The 18,933-nt window shown below is 40.8% G+C and overlaps 1 protein-coding gene across 1 annotated transcript; it reads left to right on the plus strand.

Moving 5' to 3' along the window:
* The first annotated feature begins 6,864 nt into the window (after nucleotides 1–6,864).
* On the plus strand, nucleotides 6,865–17,843 carry LOC309700079 (uncharacterized protein). The gene is made up of 6 exons (XM_082523463.1): nucleotides 6,865–9,649; nucleotides 14,270–14,379; nucleotides 14,469–14,594; nucleotides 14,680–14,786; nucleotides 16,518–16,699; nucleotides 16,789–17,843. Exons 1-6 carry the CDS (start codon nucleotides 7,253–7,255, stop codon nucleotides 16,939–16,941), a joined length of 3,075 nt encoding a protein of 1,024 aa, XP_082379589.1. The 5' UTR covers nucleotides 6,865–7,252; the 3' UTR covers nucleotides 16,942–17,843.
* Nucleotides 17,844–18,933: the final 1,090 nt, after the last annotated feature.

Consider the following 18,933-nt stretch of genomic DNA (forward strand, 5'->3'; position numbering starts at 1 on the left):
TGACGAAGGCTGTCCCATTTCAAAGGCTTCTCGAAATGCGGCCCTCAAATGCGCCCTTCATTTCCCTGAATTTTAAGGACGTGGTGGTGTAGACTGCATAGCCCAACATATCCCAGAATGCATAGCGCGGCGGTGCGTGTGGACAATTTTGCCAAAAAAACGGTGGACGGCTGAAGTGGGGCAACCGAAGAGTAAACTTTTAAAAGTAAGTTAGTGATGTTGCCACAACCATACATGCCAACCCTCCCGATTTTTCCGGGAGAATACCGAATTTCAGTGCCCCTCCCGAAAATCTCCCGGAGCCACCATTCTCCCGAATTTCTCCCGATTTTCCACCCGGACAACAAAATTGAAAAACCATATCGCAGAATTCATAGCGCGGCCCAGACAATTCCAGTCTCCAACAATGACGGGTCCTCAGGTGGAAGCAGCCTCTGAATTTGGACACCCCGCTGTTTCCGGGCTGGCCAATAATAACAGTGACATTTAACGTATTTTATCCAATAAATAAACACTGTAAAATGTATTTAAACCCCCCCCCCCAACAGCCCTTTTGAACGTCTCCCTAGTATGGCCACAACACCTCACTCTTGGAGCACTTTTTTGCCACATGTATCGCAAACCACGTCTCAGCTGTTTGTGGAGGTAATATACGTCCGCACATGACTCCGATTACGCTCAGCCATTGTTGTGAGTGCGCACGCCAAAGGGCTGCGAGACATTTATACAGCCGTATTTCATACATGACTATGAAAGGCGGAAGAGGAAGTAGTTCCTTTGAATGTAGACAATCCGAATGTTATAGTTTCTTTCCACTGTGTTCCTGTTAATGATAAACTACAAATTGACTCTAAATTACTAAAATATCGATATTTTAATGTGAGAATCGATTCTAGAACATAAATGATTGGTATCGGAGGAATCAATATTTCAGGATCGATCCGCACATCACTAGTAAAATTGTTGGGCTTCATTTCTGTACTGAACAGTCATTTAAGATTAGTTACTTAGTTGTAGCTACTTAGTTGTAATATTACTCTTTCTGGGTCACAAAATAAACTTTTATACAGAGCCCCGCAAGGGACATGGGAGGAAAAAAAATTAAGATGAACTTTTGCGAGATCTCGCAAAACAAACTCGGGATCTCGCAAAACTTTTGCAAGATCTCGCAAAGGTAACTCGGGATCTCACAAAAGTTGAATTCAAACAATGGTGGCAGCTACTCAGTTGTAATATTAATCTTTCTGGGTCACAAAATACACTTTTAAGATATTTTGAGGCGTGAATGTAGCTGTGTAAACGTCAAATATCTGCTCGGTTTACAAGACATCACATATTTGCAAAAGTGCTCCGACGTTTTCGTAGATCTGACACCCACCATCTCGAAGCTAACAGGAGGTCCTACTACAGCCGGGAGGAACACCGCTCTCCCGGCACAGAGATCTCGCAAAAGTTCATTGTAATTTTTTTTCCTCCCATGTCCCTTGCGGGGCTCTGTAATAATCAGACCATGTCATAACTGCTTTAAGTCACACAGAATAGATATCAGAGCCTCAAACAGGCTGACTTCTGCTAAATGGGTCAAACTGGGCAGAAAGTCTACAAACACATAACATCCTTGTAGAATATGATGTAACACTATAGATCAACTTAGCTCAGAATATATAAAGCATATAAACAGTTACAGCAATATGATGCAACACACAGCAGCTACTGATCCAAAATACTCAAAGCTTCATAGAACTGAAACCAACATTTATTTTAGCTCCATTCTGCTGCTGATACATACTTTAGGTTTCTGAACATTGAACTTGTTGCTGCCTTTCATAGTGTGTAACTTGAAGGCCCTGAGTACTTTCTCTCACACTGGAAACACTGGGATGATAACATTATTTGAACATTACCTAATAAGACTGATTCAGCACAGACAGTTATGTTAAACTTTCCTAGCAGTCCTTCACAAACAGGGAACAGTCTGTCTATTCTCTCCATCTGTCAGCTGCTGCTGGCTCTTCCTCCTCCTCTTCCTCACACACTGCTGAGTTTGTCCTGGTGGATCATCAGGGGTGCAAAGCCTCACAGATGATGTGCAGCAGTGGGTCCCTCAGTCTGTCCTCACTCTGGACACTTGCAGTCGTCACACATGGAAATCAATTGTGTGATAAGCTGCAGGATTCAAACACAAGTGTGACTTATAAACACATGTTCATACTTTTATTCCACAATCAGAGAGAAAGAAACAGAGAGAGAGTGCAGGACAGACAGACAGGTGACAGTCTCAGGTGTACACACTGCTACAAACAGGAGGATTTAGTGTTTGTGTTATTACGAGTGTAAACAAGAAGAGTTCCAGATGGTGCAGTGGACACATGTGTGACTGCTGTGATTAAAGCATCTTTCTTTCAGCTTAACGAGTGAACCGTCAGCTCGTTCAAACACACGTTAAAGTGCGTTTGGCTCGACACCACCGAACAGAGGCAGCAATGTAACATAGCTAACATTAACAGTGCAGTGGATCCTGCTTGTGCCGCGATGTTCAGGACTGCAAACCGAGCAGCATCACTGACTTTCAGCTTGTTGTGTTTGTGGATATATGACTGACTTTAATTATCCACAAAATCATCACAATCTCTGTAAGATTAAGGTCGACTATTGAACGGCGTATATTTGAAAGTAAAGGCTTTAAAACCAAGTTAGTACAAACATCACTGATGTCACATAACTTTGCCGACAGCCACAGGCTGATTGCCTCAATGCCACGGCGCATTGAAGCAGCGATTAAGGCAAAGTGTTTCCCAACCAAGTATTGAAGATTGACGTATCATTTTGAAAGTACCACATTTTGATTGATTTGTTGTAATCCTAATTTCTTTCTTTTTTCCTGCAAAAACTGAGAACTAAACAGTGATGTCTTGACCAGTGGCGGAGCGTGGGGGTGGCTTACTGGGCTTAAGCCCGGGTTGTTTTGTCAGAGGCCCGGGGTCTTTTGGGGTGTAATTTTTTCACAGTTAGATGTCTGGCTGACAACTGTATAAAACAAAAAGTACACACAATAGTCGAAGCACATAGTGCACACTGTGGGAATTTACGACTGTGCGTGAATCCCCCCTGATATTGGTATGATCCGAGCTCAGGCACTAAACGACTGAGCGAGGGGGCGGGGCAGCTGCCGCCTGTGAGTGCGCTGTTGGAGAAACGGAGCCAGCCATACTAAGGAGAGCTTAAGTTTGACCAGGTACCAAAGCAAATCATTCGTACCGTACAAATAATGTAAATATGACGGTGCATCACGAAAGATTGATATCAAACTGATCACTTGACCAATATTACGTTATTGCTCTTCAAGTGAATCAACAAATGGCGAAATGAAAAGCCGAACAACAACAATGCTGTTTCTTTAGAGAGTCTTAGCTTACATGTGTGTTTATTTCATATTTTCAGTTGTTTCCCTCCACAGCTAAATAAATCGGTTTCAGTAATGCACTGATATACAAGAATGGACATAAGGGGCTTCTTTCAAAGAAAAAACTCTGGTAGTATTTTATATATTATGCTTTGTATGTTGTTCAGTATATTCCTATGCAAAACAAGAGGAACTTCAATACACAGCAGTATATTCACAGTTGAAACCAGATATTTACACTTTATGGAAAACACAAGAACATTTTTTTTACTGTACAACATCAATTTAGAGTAAACTTTTGTTTTAGATAAATATTGAAACATCTTTTGAATTAGTTAAATGTCAGAATAAAGAGAGACAGAGCTTCCTATTTTTTATCACTTTCATCAAATGTAGGAGTACATGTACACTAAGTTTATTGTTAATTAATAAGAAACTCCAGACGATTCCATTCTGAGCTGAAGAAGCTTCGTAGAGTCCATGTGAGTAAACTGGTGGCACAGCTGTGGATGCATATAAGGCAAAACACAGAGCCTGTTTCTGTGACATGGGAACATCAAGAGATATCAACCAAAACACCAGGAACAGAACTGTGGAGCTCCATAAGTGTGGCTCAGTTTGAATACAATTTGGTGCCAAACAAATATGTTATTGATAAGTAATAGTCAAAGGAGCTTGCAAAGAAAAGCAGACTTAACAATGTGGTGTATGCTGTACAGTGCAGCGAGGAATGCCCAGACCTCTACATTGGAGAGACCAAACAGCCACTTCACAAGCGCATGGCACAACACAGAAGAGCCACCTCCACAGGACAAGACTCAGCTGTCCATCTGCATCTTAAGGTCAAAGGTCACTCTTTGAGGATGCCAACGTTCACATTTTGGACAGAGAGGACAGATGGTTTGAAAGAGGAGTGAAAGAACCCATACAGAAAAGAAATAGTAAAAACTTATATGTGATTATTCATGAAAGTGGCCACTCTCACATTACTTTCATACATTGTTTTAGTAAGTATCCAAAACATACAAGTTTCATTATATAATTTTTCAAGGGATCTTATATCTGTTTTCACACTTATATGCTTTTCATACAAGTTTCACACAAGACAGATACAAACTTTATAAGATTTATATATATCTTTTCCATATGGGAAGCCATCTATGTGCACTGTGAGCGACCATCTTTGAACAGAGGCGGGGTTTACGACACCAACTCTCTGCCATCTATAATCCAGTTTTGAGATAATGATAATAATAATAATAATAATAATAATAATGGATACTTTATTGATCCCCATGGGGAAATTACTTGTTTTTCTCTGCATTTGACCCATTCACTGAGTGAAGCAGTGGGCAGCCCACTAAGCAGGCGCCCGGGGAGCAGTGTGTAGGGACGGTACCTTGCTCAGGGGTACCTCAGGGTAGCCGTTAAGTGGATTCGAACCGCCGACCTTCCGATCATGGGGCGACCACTTTACCTACTGAGCTATCCCTGCCCAGACGCCTTAACGCCCACTCACATCCTGGGCCATCTGACCTCAGGAATTCGCATGATAAGGTGGGGCCAGGTTTCACAATGAACTCACCCGAAACGCTGGCTGATTGGGACCCACACCCAGTTTCACACCTTGGCTCAGGCGATTAGAGGATCATCAGGGGGTCCTTTTGTCCCTCTGTGGGGGGAAACTCCCACTAGGTTTAAATCTGGGACTCTCCACCATTTGAACTTAGAACTGAAGAAGCTTCTCGGATGAGAGGTGAAACGTCTTCAAGCAACTTAAAGAAGTCCAGACGCTTTTCTTTGCAAGCTCCTTTGACTACGATGACCTGGTTGACTGAAAACCTTCACCGACACATTGATAAATAATTTATTTATCAATCTAAAAAAAAATAAGCATTTAGTCTGATTTGATGTTACAATTAAAAAAGTGTTTGTGTTTTGATCTGAAGAGTGTGTAAATATCTGGTTTCAACTGTATATTTGATGATTGTCAGCACAAAGAGAGAGAGAGGAACAGAGAGGGAGATGGAGAATGAGGACAGAACAGATGAACAAGAGCAGGTGAGACTCATATGTTAGTCAAATGGTTGTTTACCAAAAGTATCACCGTATCACAGGTCCTCATGTATCTCGTGTTTCTTTTTAGGTTTGCTATTTTTCAAATTCTATATTTATTAAGTTCTGCAGGCTTGTTTGCACAACAAGGATAAATAATTATATAAACTTTTCTCAATCTAAACAGAGTTCTTTGGTAGAATTTAAAAAATAAGTGTAGTGCAGGTCTATGATGATTTTTAGTGCTACTATCATCTAGCTTTCTGGTTCTGTCTTGGTTAAGTCCTCAGTAGTCCTGATTTTGAACTGTTGTAGTCCTGTTTTAATTCTGGATCAGTTCTGGGTCTGGTTGAATTGGGGATTAGTCCTCGTGTCTTGATACAGCCCTGACTTTGTTCTGCCTCGCTGCTTAATTAAAAAACTAGTTTAAGGTGTCCTGCATATGATATATATTTTTTCCCTCTATGAAGTCATTCTTTTTTGAACAAAACTCAAAACAGAGCCAATTAATCTTTCAGTCATTTCTTACCCCCCCCCCCCCCCCCCCAAAAAAAAAAAAAAAAAAAAAAAATCCCACATGCATACTACCCTTTAGGGCTAAGCCCCAGGTGTTTCAAATGTCTGGCTCCGCCTCTGGTCTTGACAGTATTCTCATTTTTTGAAATCCTGTTTTTGAGTTTTTTATGAGCTGGAAGCCCAAATTATGTAATTAAATAAACAACTAAGTACTTGAAACCCTGAATCTATAATATATGAAAGTTTAACGTTTTGAATGGAATTAAGGAAATAAATGAACTTTTCCATGATATTCATATTTTTTGGAAAGGGTCTGTAGGCTCTTCCTTCTCTAACCTTCTTACTCAAAAACAACACACTTTTTCTTTTATTGGTTTCAGCTGAATTAAAACAAAAACATTTTTCTGTTTCACGTGTCTGTGAAGCTTCTCAGTCATCCAGGTCGTCGTAGTCTAAGGAGCTTGGAAAGAAAAGCGTCTGGACTTATTCAAGTTTCTTTCATATCTTAATATCATCTATTAAAGATACTAAATGACTGATAGTATGACAAAATGAAGACAGCATTTAAACACGTTCATGTAGTAAACTGGGCTGAGAGTGCTTCAATAAAATAGTTCTGGTGAACCTGCACTGTACAAATAAAACTGAAGTTCACTAGATGTTGTATATATGGCTTTGTCTATCTACTGGAGGGTAGGTTTCGTAGATGTAGCTGTGATGTGTGGTTGAATGTGTTAAGAAACTCCAGATCAAATGGCGCTGGCCTCTGGGTGGCAGAGTTTAAGCTTGTGATCATGTGGGATCAGCCTTGGTTTAATCCCTTAGTGAGAGAGAGAGAGAAGAAAGCGAGGAGGCGAAACGTACTTATTGACGTGGAGCGGTGCCTGAGGCACAGTACTGATGAGAGAGCCCCATAACCATCTTACAGGGGAAATCTGGATTTTTCTTCTTGCTTTACTTTGGAACTTTGGAACCTCGTGTCACTCCTAGAGCTGTTACAGATGTCAAACTTTGGTAACCATCCATCTTTACTTTTTAGAATCTGGACTCGTCAGAAATCCTGTGAGACTGTATTCATTTGTTTTCTATCAGCGCTTTGATTTCCTCTGGGATTCAAGCTTAAAACTGGGAGTGTAAGTTTTACTCTTCATACCCATCTTTGAACTCTTCTAGAACGCCGGATCATTTTCACTAATTTTACATGTTATAAAGCTGCACATTCATCCTGCAAACTTGGACACTATCATTTCTTTCTAAATAAGTTGTGTTATTTTCCTAATGGCTCAATTAAGTTGTAGCCAAAGTCCAGACCTGCCAAATGGAGCCGTTGCCCACAGCCCACAAGGTATGTTTTCAGACCTGGATACCCACAGAATCAAAGACGACGCTGAGGAAGAAGAAGAAGATGATGATGATGATGAGGTGGAACTGGCAGAGGAGGTTGGGGAAGATGTTTTGATGGTTGCTGAAGCAGAACAAACTGAAGATGAAAGTAAAGAAGACAATGATTGGCAGAAAGGAGAGATTACACATGTGACCCTGTTATCAGATGGAGAAATAGGAGAGGGGGAGGATGAATGTGAAGTACTGGAAGAAGAGGTGAATGGAGAAATGGGAGCGGGAGATGGACATCAAGAAATAACCACCACACTGACAACAGACAAAGAATCTGAAGATACAAAGATGGCTGAAAATCTCTCTCTTTCCCCTCTATTGGTTGTGGTTGAACCAGGGAAACGGCAAATATTAAACAGCAATGGAGATGATGAAAAAGAGGAGGAAAGTGAAGAAAACAAACAAGGGGGAGAAACAGCAAGCGCAGGAACAGATGTAAGGCAGGAAAACATGGACGAAGGCACCGACGATCACGTGTCCTGTCTTCAGGACGGAGGTACTTCTGTGTGGGAGTCAAGAATCGGTTCCAACACATGTACTGGTGACCGAGGCGAAACAGAAACTGCTACTTTGCCCACTGCTGGCAACATAACAGAGGTTAATCTGAACATAGAAGTGGCTCCTTTTTCTTCTGGAATAAATGAACAGGCCAGCATCCAAGCTTCAGCTCTGGGCACTGATCACACACCAGTCGATAGAAGTGTTACAGCTGAAGAGGTGGCCAATCAAACCTACCAATTAGATAATGAGAGTCAAAATGAAATAAAAAACAATGATGGAGAAGATCCCTCAGAATCCATAAAACAGGAGGTTGTTATTGATAATCTTACATGGCAATGCCAGGGAGTCCAGGAGTGTGTAAATCATGGCTCTGAGATCCCCGTGAGAGCAGGAACCAATCAAACGGCACAAGAACCAGAGCTGACGGCCCTAACCTCTGAAGAACAGCCACAGTCAGATGGAGACACTAAAGCTAAAAGGACTGAAGACGTCACCCAGAAGGAGCAAGCAGAAGAGCAAGTTAACAACTTGGCAGAGATGGACGGGGGAGGAAAGAGTTCAGAAATGGAGGAAACGATAGCCAATAATGTTGCTGGAGAGTTAATGGGCCAAGAAGAGCACAGAGCAAGAAATGATCTAGAAATGCAAGAAGAAAAAGCTGCTAAGCTTGAAATACAAGCTATAACAGTTCCTCCAGAACCAGTGGGCCAGACTGGAGAAGAGGTACATACAGACACAAAGGACCAGGTGGAGGAAGCTTCTCTATCTGAGAAAGGCATCGAGGTGAAGCTCGACGGGACAGAAGGAGAGGACAAATCTGAGAAAAATGAATCCACAACAGAAGGAAGTGCTTTACAAGAGCATCCTTTGCAGCTCCTGAAAGAAGCAGACACAATTTGGAGAAACAACACAAAAGAACATCCACAGACAGAGATGCTTGTAGAATTTGAGACTGGAGGAGGAGCAGTAGAAGAGTCAATGGAAGGAGAAGTGGAGATGGCAGAAGAGCCAGTCACCGTTCTTGATGATGAGACTGAAACGATGGAGGAGAAGCCCAGTGAAAAATCAGAAGAAGTACATCCTTTCACCATTATGAGCGGTTCTGATGATGCCACAGACAAGATAAAAGATGAAGATCACCAAGTGCTGCCAGGAGACGAGGCCATACTGGGTAAAGAGGACATGGAGACACAGGACATAAAGCTAAAAGTGCACAACAGTGAGGCAGAGGCAGATCTAAATGAGAGCATTAAAACACTGAAGCAAACAATGGAGAATGGGTTCTTGTGTCCTGAGCCACAAGGTCTTAGGAAAGACGAACTGGGGAAAGTAAAAGTGCTGTCACCCAGGAGAAAAGATAGAGACTGGATTAAAACAGATCAGCCAGAAGAAGAGACGACTGCTGCTGAAAGGAAGGACTGGAGTAAAGAGCTGAGGCACATCAAAAAAGAGTTCTGGGAGAATGAGTGGGGAAGGAAAGAATGGGTGGATAAAGAAACGTCAGCAGAAAAGATCAGTTCACCGAGGAAGGCGGATTGGATAAATGAGCTGAAGTCAGTTATCAAAGATGAATCGCTGCCCAAAAAGAAAGACGAGCAGGTGAAGAAAAAGAGAGTGGTGCTGCTGGAACATGGTTGCTCATATGTCCCTCAGCGGGAGGCGATGACTGCAGAGACGAGGGAAGAGATCAAGGTGACCTCCGACAGGAGAGCGGACAGTCCTGTGGTGGACAGTAAAACACTGGAGAACCAACCCTATGAAATCTCCCTGTATGTCAAGGTAATCAACTCTTCCATGGTTCCTTTGGCCTGTGATGAATGCCAGACGGATAGTTATTACTATTATCATAGTGGGAATTTACAAAGAGCATTTTGTCATAATGAATAATGAATTAGTCTCTATGGAGAAGCTCATGATACAGCAAAGTGAAAGTGCACAGAAAATAAGCAGAGAAATATAAAGTTCTTGTGAGAACAGGGAGGACATTAGTACAAGAGAAAATCTGAAAATGAAAGGAAATATGATATGAATACACAAAAGAATTAGGAACAAGAAACACAGATAAAACTAATAAAGACTGATAAAACGTTATGAAATGTTAGCTTCATATATCAAAGACTTTTTCCATCCCACTCGCCATCAGGCCTCCGTCTGTGTTTGAACCTGATACAAACCTGAAGACGACTTCCTGAACATCAAGATCAGAGTATTGGCTCCATAAAATGTGACGAAAAAAACTTCAAGCTGTCCTGACTTAGAAAATAATTTTGATAAATATGAGACCTACGTTATAAAAATAAATTATTTGATTGTTTTTTTTTTTAATTATTGTAAAATATTCGATGCTTCTAAATACTTGTGCAAAAAAAAGTGAAAAATACCACATTCTTTGTAAGAGTCCCAGAATCTGCGACGGTAAATACCTCAGTCATAAAGAATATGCATTTATCTTCTTATTTGTTCTTATTATGTTTTTGGTAACCAATTTTATAAGATACTAAGCCATCAGTGAAATTAGCACAATTATAGCTTTTAATAATTTTCCATGTTACACCATTGTTAGTGAAAACTTCCTTAATTACACAAAAATATCAGTTAATAACAAATAAATCTACACAGAGACTAAACGACCTTTATTGTTAATATTTCACTGCCACATATGTTATAAATGCATTTGTCGTATTAAGTAGAATTTATGCTTAGATGTGTTTTTACAGTCTTTTTATGTGGTACAAAAAGGATCCTGATTTTTCCATGGCATTCTACTTTAGCATTAAACATACTGATTCACTGTCAGTGTAATTTATTGATATTTCATGTACTTCCAAAAATACAGTCAATTTGTCTACCCCAATCCAAGTTTATTTATAAAGCATTTTAAAATAGCCAGCACACGATCAAAGTGCTGTGCAGTAAATAAGTTAATAACAATAGAATAAAATAAACACATAATACATAAAGATTTGACTTAAAACAGCCTTATATTTTTTTTAAAAACCCAACAACATAAAACAACGTAGAATTAACTAAATAAAATAAAATAAAATAAAATAAAATAAAATAAAATAAAATAAACCAACACTGGATCTGCTACAGCAAAAGCACAATCAGGGGCAGCTGATCAGCTGACCTGAGAGAGCGGGTGGGTGTATAAGGCTGTAGCAGCTCAGAGAGATAGGATGGGGCGAGGCCATGGAGAGCTTTAAAAGCAAATAAAAGAATTTTAGAAATGAATCCTGAAAGAAATGGACAGCCAGTGAAATGAAGCTAAAATAGAGGAAATGTGCTCAAACTTCAGACGAGCTGCAGCATTTTGCACCCTCGGTAAATGACTTCAGATCACAGTCCACTTTGACCCCCAGGTTTGTGACAGCTGGCTTAACATATTGGGTCAAGGTATCTAAATACACATTGGGGGTCTCAGTGGGGCTACCAAACACCATCACCTCAGTCTCTTTATCACTGAATTTTAAAAAGTTAAGAGACATCCAAGCCTTAATTGAGACACTGAAGTAATGGCTGTGTGGAACATGAGCCTTTGTTCTGCAGAGGGACATAGATCTGACAGTCAGCACCATAGAAGTGAAACGCAATGCTGTGTTCTCTCATCAAACCAAGAGGAAGCAGATACAAAGAAAAGAGGCTGAGAGCTGAGCACAAACAAACACAACACTGGCAGTGACAGACGGCAGACACACACAATGTATAGAACCGATGTTTGCAGTGCAGCAGAGAGGGTTATAGAGCCCACGAAGGCTGTGACAGCAGCTCAGGTGATACCTGCTCAGTAAAGTGTGTGGAGATGTCACTGGTGTCTATAACTTGTTACCCACATGTAGTGTCACTGGTGCCTGAAACTTTGAGGCTGTAGCAGCTTCATCAGTATGTTAATCAAACTCTGACTTTAAACTGAGACGCTGAGAGTTTCCTGTTCCAGAGCAGCTGAATTAGTTCAATAAGCTCAACTTTGTGTGAGGACGCAAAGAGAGCCATGACCGGTGGAGCTCCACCACATTTCACCATAGGAAGAGCAGTGACTCCACTTTAACACAACATGCTGAATTAAATAAAAACTCTTTGAATAATTATTCAGTAACACTGAGAGAATGTAATTTTTCTATATATAGAATAAGATTATTTCTGGTTGTACTGGATAAAAATCTGTAATAAATATAGAGAAAAGTGCTTAAATGTTTCCCATTTCTAATCTCTTCTAATATTCAGCCTTCACTGACAGACGGTGCGTGTGACTGCTAGTGCTCATAGTTCCCTGAAAACAAATGCAGGGGGACTTTCCAAGTCTTTCGTTTTATCAGTAAATGTGCTGTAAGAAGTGCCTTTTACAGAGGTTAAATATTTCAATATAGTTTTGGGAGGTCGAGCCTGGTCTTGGCCCAGCACATTGCACACACTGTTTCAGTATTCACAGTGTTTGTTCACACAGTTGCCTGTTCAGGCCAGTGTTGCCCATTAGCTCAGCTGTCAGCTACCAGCTCATCTCCCTTCTCCTCCACGTCCCAGCATCCATGTTTGCTGTCACACTGGCCCGATCTAGACAGGATGAGCTGGGAAATGACCAGAGCCAAACTGAATCTGGTCTGAATTTGTGACCCATCCATGCCATGCAAGTGGAATCTGATTTAGATGAATTTCAGTGGATTTCCATGTTCAGACTCTGAATTTCAGACACAGAAGCCTTCAAAATGTTCTTTGATATCATGATTTACAACCTCAATCTGTGAACACATTTTAACCCGAGAACCTAACATCACGAGAGTTAGAAGGATGGAGACTACGTATTCTGAGCTTGCTGCTTCATTGTAGGGTTGTTATCTTACTATATAAAGTGCCTGGAAGCAACTGAACTCAGGGGATGATTAATCCATGACTGCTGATCACTGCACACAAAATAGAAAACTAATATCTAATTGGAATTTTTGTAAAAATGTAAAATGTGAGTTTGGCAGAAATGTATGAATAAGCACAGATGTCTGTCAGCTGGTTCTCTCACACAAACTTGTTAGCTAAGCTTGCTTCCTGGAATAGAGCAATAAACTTAAACGGCTGCCTGTAAGAGTCACTGTTATTATTAATGTGGCAGAACCACAGCCACAGTTGGGTGTCAGACACTGGACAGGAAAAACAAACTGAACAAGAGCTGAGCTCTCTCACAGTGAACATCAACAATCTGCAAAAATGAACAACAAGAGTGACCAAACTGGAGCACCACCCCAGGACCGTGACAGACAAACAGCAAGTGAAAAAGCTAATCTTGATCTGCTTATCTCATCCCATTAAGACAGTGCTGTTCTAATCCATCGCCATGGTAACCCACATTACTTAATGCATGTAGTTTTAAATGAGATTTGAAAAAGATTCAAAGTACATGAAGCTTGCACTTCTGTGACCATTGTGTGCTCTGTGCTCTGGTTCAACAGCATCCTGAGAATAACTTTCATTACCTGAGAGATTTAGCACAAATACCCGAGCGTCGGCCGCGTCCACGTAACAAGCTTGTTCAAACAAAGCCTTCCTTTGTCACGGGCCCTGTGGGCAGCACAGATGGAGGTAGATACAAATATTATGTAGAAGTTCAGGTTTCCTTCTCTGTGGTCTAGAAAAGCTGTAAATCCTCACATCTGAGGATTTCTTTAAAACAGCACGATCATGAAAATCTTAAAATAAGCATTTTACTTTCAACTTATGCTGAAACACAGTTTCTGCTTTTGTTTGTAAAAGAGTACAGAATGAAATAGTCTGAATAGTGCTGGTGTGCTATGTTAATCTCAGCAGTCTCGCTGGGTAAGCTGATTATCCTCCTGTTTGTTACTGAGAGCTCAGAGCTGTTGCAGCAACATTCAGTATGAATTCTTTACTCACAGGAAAACTGTTTTACACAACACTCATAGCGCAAAGATGAGGCACGTTGCTTATAAAAGTTATTGATCACGTTACTCTTTACATTACTCCTCTGCGAGATCATTTTTTTAGAATTTCTTTCCAGTATTGGATCTCTAACAGTGACCATACTGAGATATTTATCCCAATTCAGCTAATAATAGGACACAGACACATTTTAGTTGTGTTAGATTCACCTGAACTTCAACAGATAACTGATGTGCGTGTGTATTCACATGGGAGAGAAACAGGAATTATCATGCAGAGGATATTCTCCTGTACATCTCTGTTAAACACAGAGTCCAGATTTATTCAGTCAAATTAATTATAATATGAGAAAAGAGATGTAAGATCTACACTTACACCGTATCGTTCTTTTGGGGTTTTATTTCTTTATTTCCTTCATCCACCCATTTGTTCTGCTGTTCATAAGTGAAGCACTACAGTTTTTATCCATAGATCACCTGCAGGACACGTGATGACTGGTCTTTGTGTGTGTAGGCAGGAAGTGATGGACAGAGCATCGGAAACTGTCCTTTCTCTCAGAGACTCTTTATGATCCTGTGGCTAAAAGGAGTCATTTTTAATGTCACCACAGTCGACCTCAAGCGGTAACATGGTGCAGACGCATACACGTATTCATACAGTGACTATGATACACATGAGAGTGACCACATGCGCCTGACTTTTGGGTTATCAGGAAGCCGGCTGACCTCCACAACCTTGCTCCAGGAACCAACCCTCCTTTTGTGACCTTTAATGGTGAAGTCAAGGTTGATGTCAACAAGATAGAAGAATTCTTGGAGGAGAAACTGACTCCACCCCGGTATGCAAGCACACATTGAAAGACATGTGTTTGCGATGGGAAGCCGTGTTGAGGTTAATTTCAAATTTCTCCATTTTGTCTCCAGATATCCCAGACTGGCTCCCAAACATCCAGAAGCTAACACAGCTGGCATCGACATCTTTGCCAAATTCTCAGCGTACATCAAAAACTCAAGAAAAGACACAACAGATGGTAAGAAGGGACACAGTTAGGTTGGAAACATGTATTCAAGAAAGTTAGTAAGGTGTGTGTGTGGTTTGTTTGTGACTGCAGCATAAAAAAACGCCTTGGCTGCATTTTTAGGTAAACAGCTGCAAAAAGCTTTGTTTGCATAACTCAGTTACTTTTTTGAAGAAGTAACTATATAATTAACTGCCCAACATTGGTCATTGTTTACTGTATTTTACAGACAGAGTTACAGACTCTCTCCCAGACCACAGACTCAGAATACAAGTCAGAGCTTTATATAAAAAAAAAGAAGAAAGTTGGAGTTGAAGTTATTTTTCCTTCCAACAGTGTTAACATGCTACAGGTCAGGAACAAGATTTTTTTAAGTTTTCATTGTAAGTGGGCTAAAGCAGTTCATTAAAAGTCGTCTAACATAAATGCTGTAATTTGATTACTTTAATAAACATGTGACTTGGATGGACTGGATGCTGGCGTGACCACAGTGCACACGTCTGCTGTTGCTCACAGTGGTCCAAGGGACGCTCAGGGAGTTTGTGTGAGGGAACATTGGTCATGGCCATGCAGTGTTATACAGATGTTAAACTATATTAAACTATAGAAGATGGAATACGCAGACTTTTCCTCGTTTTATATTGGAAAATTGAAACTATTTAAACTAAAGCTGTTTTCCCATGCCGTACCTCTGTGGGGAAACCCTCACCATAACTTACTCTTTTTCTTCTTGAATAATCAGGCTCAATCTCAGGTGACAGAGCTCATGGTATCACCTGAACAGAAAGCTCTCAGATTGTTGACTCACTTGTGCTTCTCAGGATATTTAAGAGTAGAATGGGAGGCAGAGGCTGTTTTGTGGAATCAGCTCCCACAGTTTCTTAGCACTCAAAAGTCAGGCAGAAGATACAGAAGAGGATGGAGGCTGAATAAAAAATGGAGACGCATACTTGGGTAGATGGAAGGATGAGCGAAAGGAAGAAGATGAGACACAAAAGTGAGCCGCGGCTGGAAAGCTGTCATTTCTGAGAGCAATACTTCCAGAAACACACTGTGGAAGAAGCAAAGAAGGAACACGTGGTTATAAATCAGTCTGAAGACATGCTGGTGAAAAAGCTGTGACAACACCTCAAAGAGCAATGATAAATTCATGCACACTAAAAATTGCACACATAATTATGCACTCCAGTCCCCAAGAACTGCCGCTCTGCAAATGTGCTGCATTAATCAAAGCTGAATGAGAGCAGCTTGGCTTAATACATAAATAGGTTTGACCTGTTTATTATTATGGTCTGTCAACCAAATACACCACCTGTCAGAAGATATATACTAACTTTGCTCACCTCTTTTGTTGGTCTTCTTGGTCTGTGGTGGGAAGGACTTCCTAAAGTTTCGACCAGTCAGGCTTGGGATGACGTCTGCACTGGCTTTGGATGCAGTGCTGTCAAGTAACACTGTCTGTCCTGTAAAATAGTCAGATGTCTATTCATATTAATGTACAGAATTCACCTGCTTGCTGCTACTACTGCACATTCACCCAATGTACATACTATATGTATATATATATATATAATGTTTTTCCTCTACACCCCCCCCCCCCCCCCCCAATTTTTTTTTGCACATGTTGAGGAGCGTGTCAGGCTACATTTCACTGTGTGTTATACTTGTATAACTATGCATGTGACAAATAAAGAACCTTGAACTTGAACTTGAACTTGAACTTCTCTCCCTCTGACTTTGTAGCCTTACAGAAAGCTTTGTTGAAGTCTCTTCAGCGCCTTGATGACTTCCTAAGGACTCCCCTGTCTGCAGAGATTGATGCTGATGTCTTAGGAGATGTGCCAGAGTCAACTAGGAGCTTCCTAGATGGGCCAGAGCTCACCTTGGCTGACTGCAACCTGCTGCCCAAACTCCACATTCTAAAGGTCTGCAGCTTATTCAGGTTGCTAGAACGTTTACATGAGCTCGATCAGAAGGACCCATTGTTGGTTATTTTCTATGCCTTTTTTCTCAGGTTGTAGCAAAGAAATATCGTGGCTTTGAGATTCCTCGGGAGATGACCTGCGTGTGGCGGTATTTGAACCGTGCCTACCAGAGAGAGGAGTTCACCGGCACCTGTCCTGCTGAGAGTGAGATTGAGTTTGCCTATTTGCATGTTGCAAAATGAATTAAACAAAATGTAGGGCAGCGTATAAATCAAGGAAATCAAGAAATATGTAAAGAACATAAGGAAAACTAGTAAAGAGGAAAGCACTAACACACGGGTCTGTGTGTGTGTGTGTGTGTGTGTGTGTGTGTGTCATCTCTATCTTGACCATTTTAAAAATGATGACAACACAACTACTTCACTTTTCAGATAATGGCAGGACCGTGTCACTGCAACACTGACTCTGACCGTTGTATACACACACACACACACACACACACACACACACACACACACACGGACACACGGACACACACACACACGGACACACACACACACAGCGAGAGAGTGAGAGACGCAGTCTCAAAGACAACAATTATCGCAGCCTTGACTTTGTGATCAATAACAACACTCAGTTTATAGGAAATCAAAATGATTTTTTCATCTTTTATTCTATTTAAAGTGAAAATGTTAATGATGTTCATTTCACACACCATTAAAATCCCAACATGGAAAGATCTTATTTTTCCAGTGTGATGTGTTTACTCCTTAGCTAGTGATTCAGTTCTATCACTGCTGATTTATAATCACTGCTCATGATCTACTTCGTGATAATAGAAAATGAAAACATAAAGCATTTGTTAGGTAGTAAAGAGCACAGTGTGTCTCAACAAAACAGATCAATAACACACTGATGTGTGCTCATGCAGTGGGACTGTTTAGTGTAATAATCTTGGAAATACTTTGAATCTTACGCTTGTCACTAGCTGTGTGTGGCCGTGCTTTGATTCTGGATTTGTCTACTGTAAATGTGTTTTTGATGGATGCAGATCACAGTTCACTCTGATCCCAGTATTAGAATCACTTTGTTCTTCATGTACATGCTCAGTGCTAGAATTAAACTGATTGGATCACTTTGTGGACTTTCTTTGCCTTTGCTGTCTGTGTTGCAGCCCTTCTATGTAAGGTATACATGAATGTAATCAAAGTGAAAACATTTCCTGAAGGCAGATCTGACGGTGCATTGTTAGAATGGTGAGGAGACTAAAAGCAGTCAGCATTCAGAATAGTATTATGGTCTGTACAAGGGCAGAATCTCCAGGGGGGTCAGGGGGGTTATGACCCCCCCCCCCCCCCCCGCCCCCCAATAATCAGACCCAACCAATATAACCCCCCCAATAAAATTATGAATATTCTTGCATAAATAGGCTGTTGCTTTTCTTTATTCATTTCAGGTATTACCAGCAAAATAGTCCCATGTTTACCATCTGGGAATTTACCCAGATTTATTTATTTATTTAAACGGAGATCCAGAGACCCCCTAACCTCCTAACCCCTAACCCCCCAATGTTCAGCACAAAGTTACTCTAAAGTTATCTTTCTAGTAGTATGTCGATTTTTGTTGTATTATGACATCCAGAAAGTATCGCAAATAATTTTATTTTATGACATCAAACTGTATGCCAAGAGTGAACAAGACATCAGTGCACTGATCTACACCACCAAGATCTACTGCAATAACACTGGAATGCTATTCGGACTAGAGAAATGTAGTCGGATAACAACAAAGGACAGCTCGAGGAAATCCAAGACAGGAACTTGGGAACAACAGGCAAATAGAAACCATGAAGAGACTGCTGGGAAAGCTGCAAGCTGCAGAGGGTCAGGCAAGTCCTGAGGAGTCAGATGAACGGTGGGATGTCACGGTTCTGGGTCAGTTCTGACGCAGCATTTTGAGTTGTCATTGTTTATTTTTTTGCATTATGGATTATTTTCTTATTCTCTGGTGCTTTATTATTATAAATATATATGTCTTATTCTTGGTGAGGGATTAGTTCTTCGGTTGTGTCTTATGTTTAGTATAGTTTGAGTTCCATGTCTTATATTCTTTCTGTCTGCCTCTCAGTGTCAAGTCTGCGTCTTTGTGATTTGTGTGTTGTTTCCTGTTTTATTTTGAAGGATTGTGTCTTATGTCAGTGTGTCCAGCTTCGCTCCCCCTGTCTCGTTAGTCTA

Source organism: Aulonocara stuartgranti, assembly GCF_965226115.1.
Source record: "Aulonocara stuartgranti genome assembly, chromosome: 23".
NCBI classification, from domain to species: Eukaryota; Metazoa; Chordata; class Actinopteri; order Cichliformes; family Cichlidae; genus Aulonocara; species Aulonocara stuartgranti.

Coding starts and splice junctions, on each gene's coding strand:
- LOC309700079 (XM_082523463.1), top strand. CDS start 7,253: ATGGCTCAATTAAGTTGTAGCCAAAGTCCAGACCTGCCAAATGGAGCC. Junction 9,650..14,269: donor AAATCTCCCTGTATGTCAAG/GTAATCAACTCT, acceptor TTGTGTGTGTAG/GCAGGAAGTGATGGACAGAG. Junction 14,380..14,468: donor ACCACAGTCGACCTCAAGCG/GTAACATGGTGC, acceptor TTGGGTTATCAG/GAAGCCGGCTGACCTCCACA.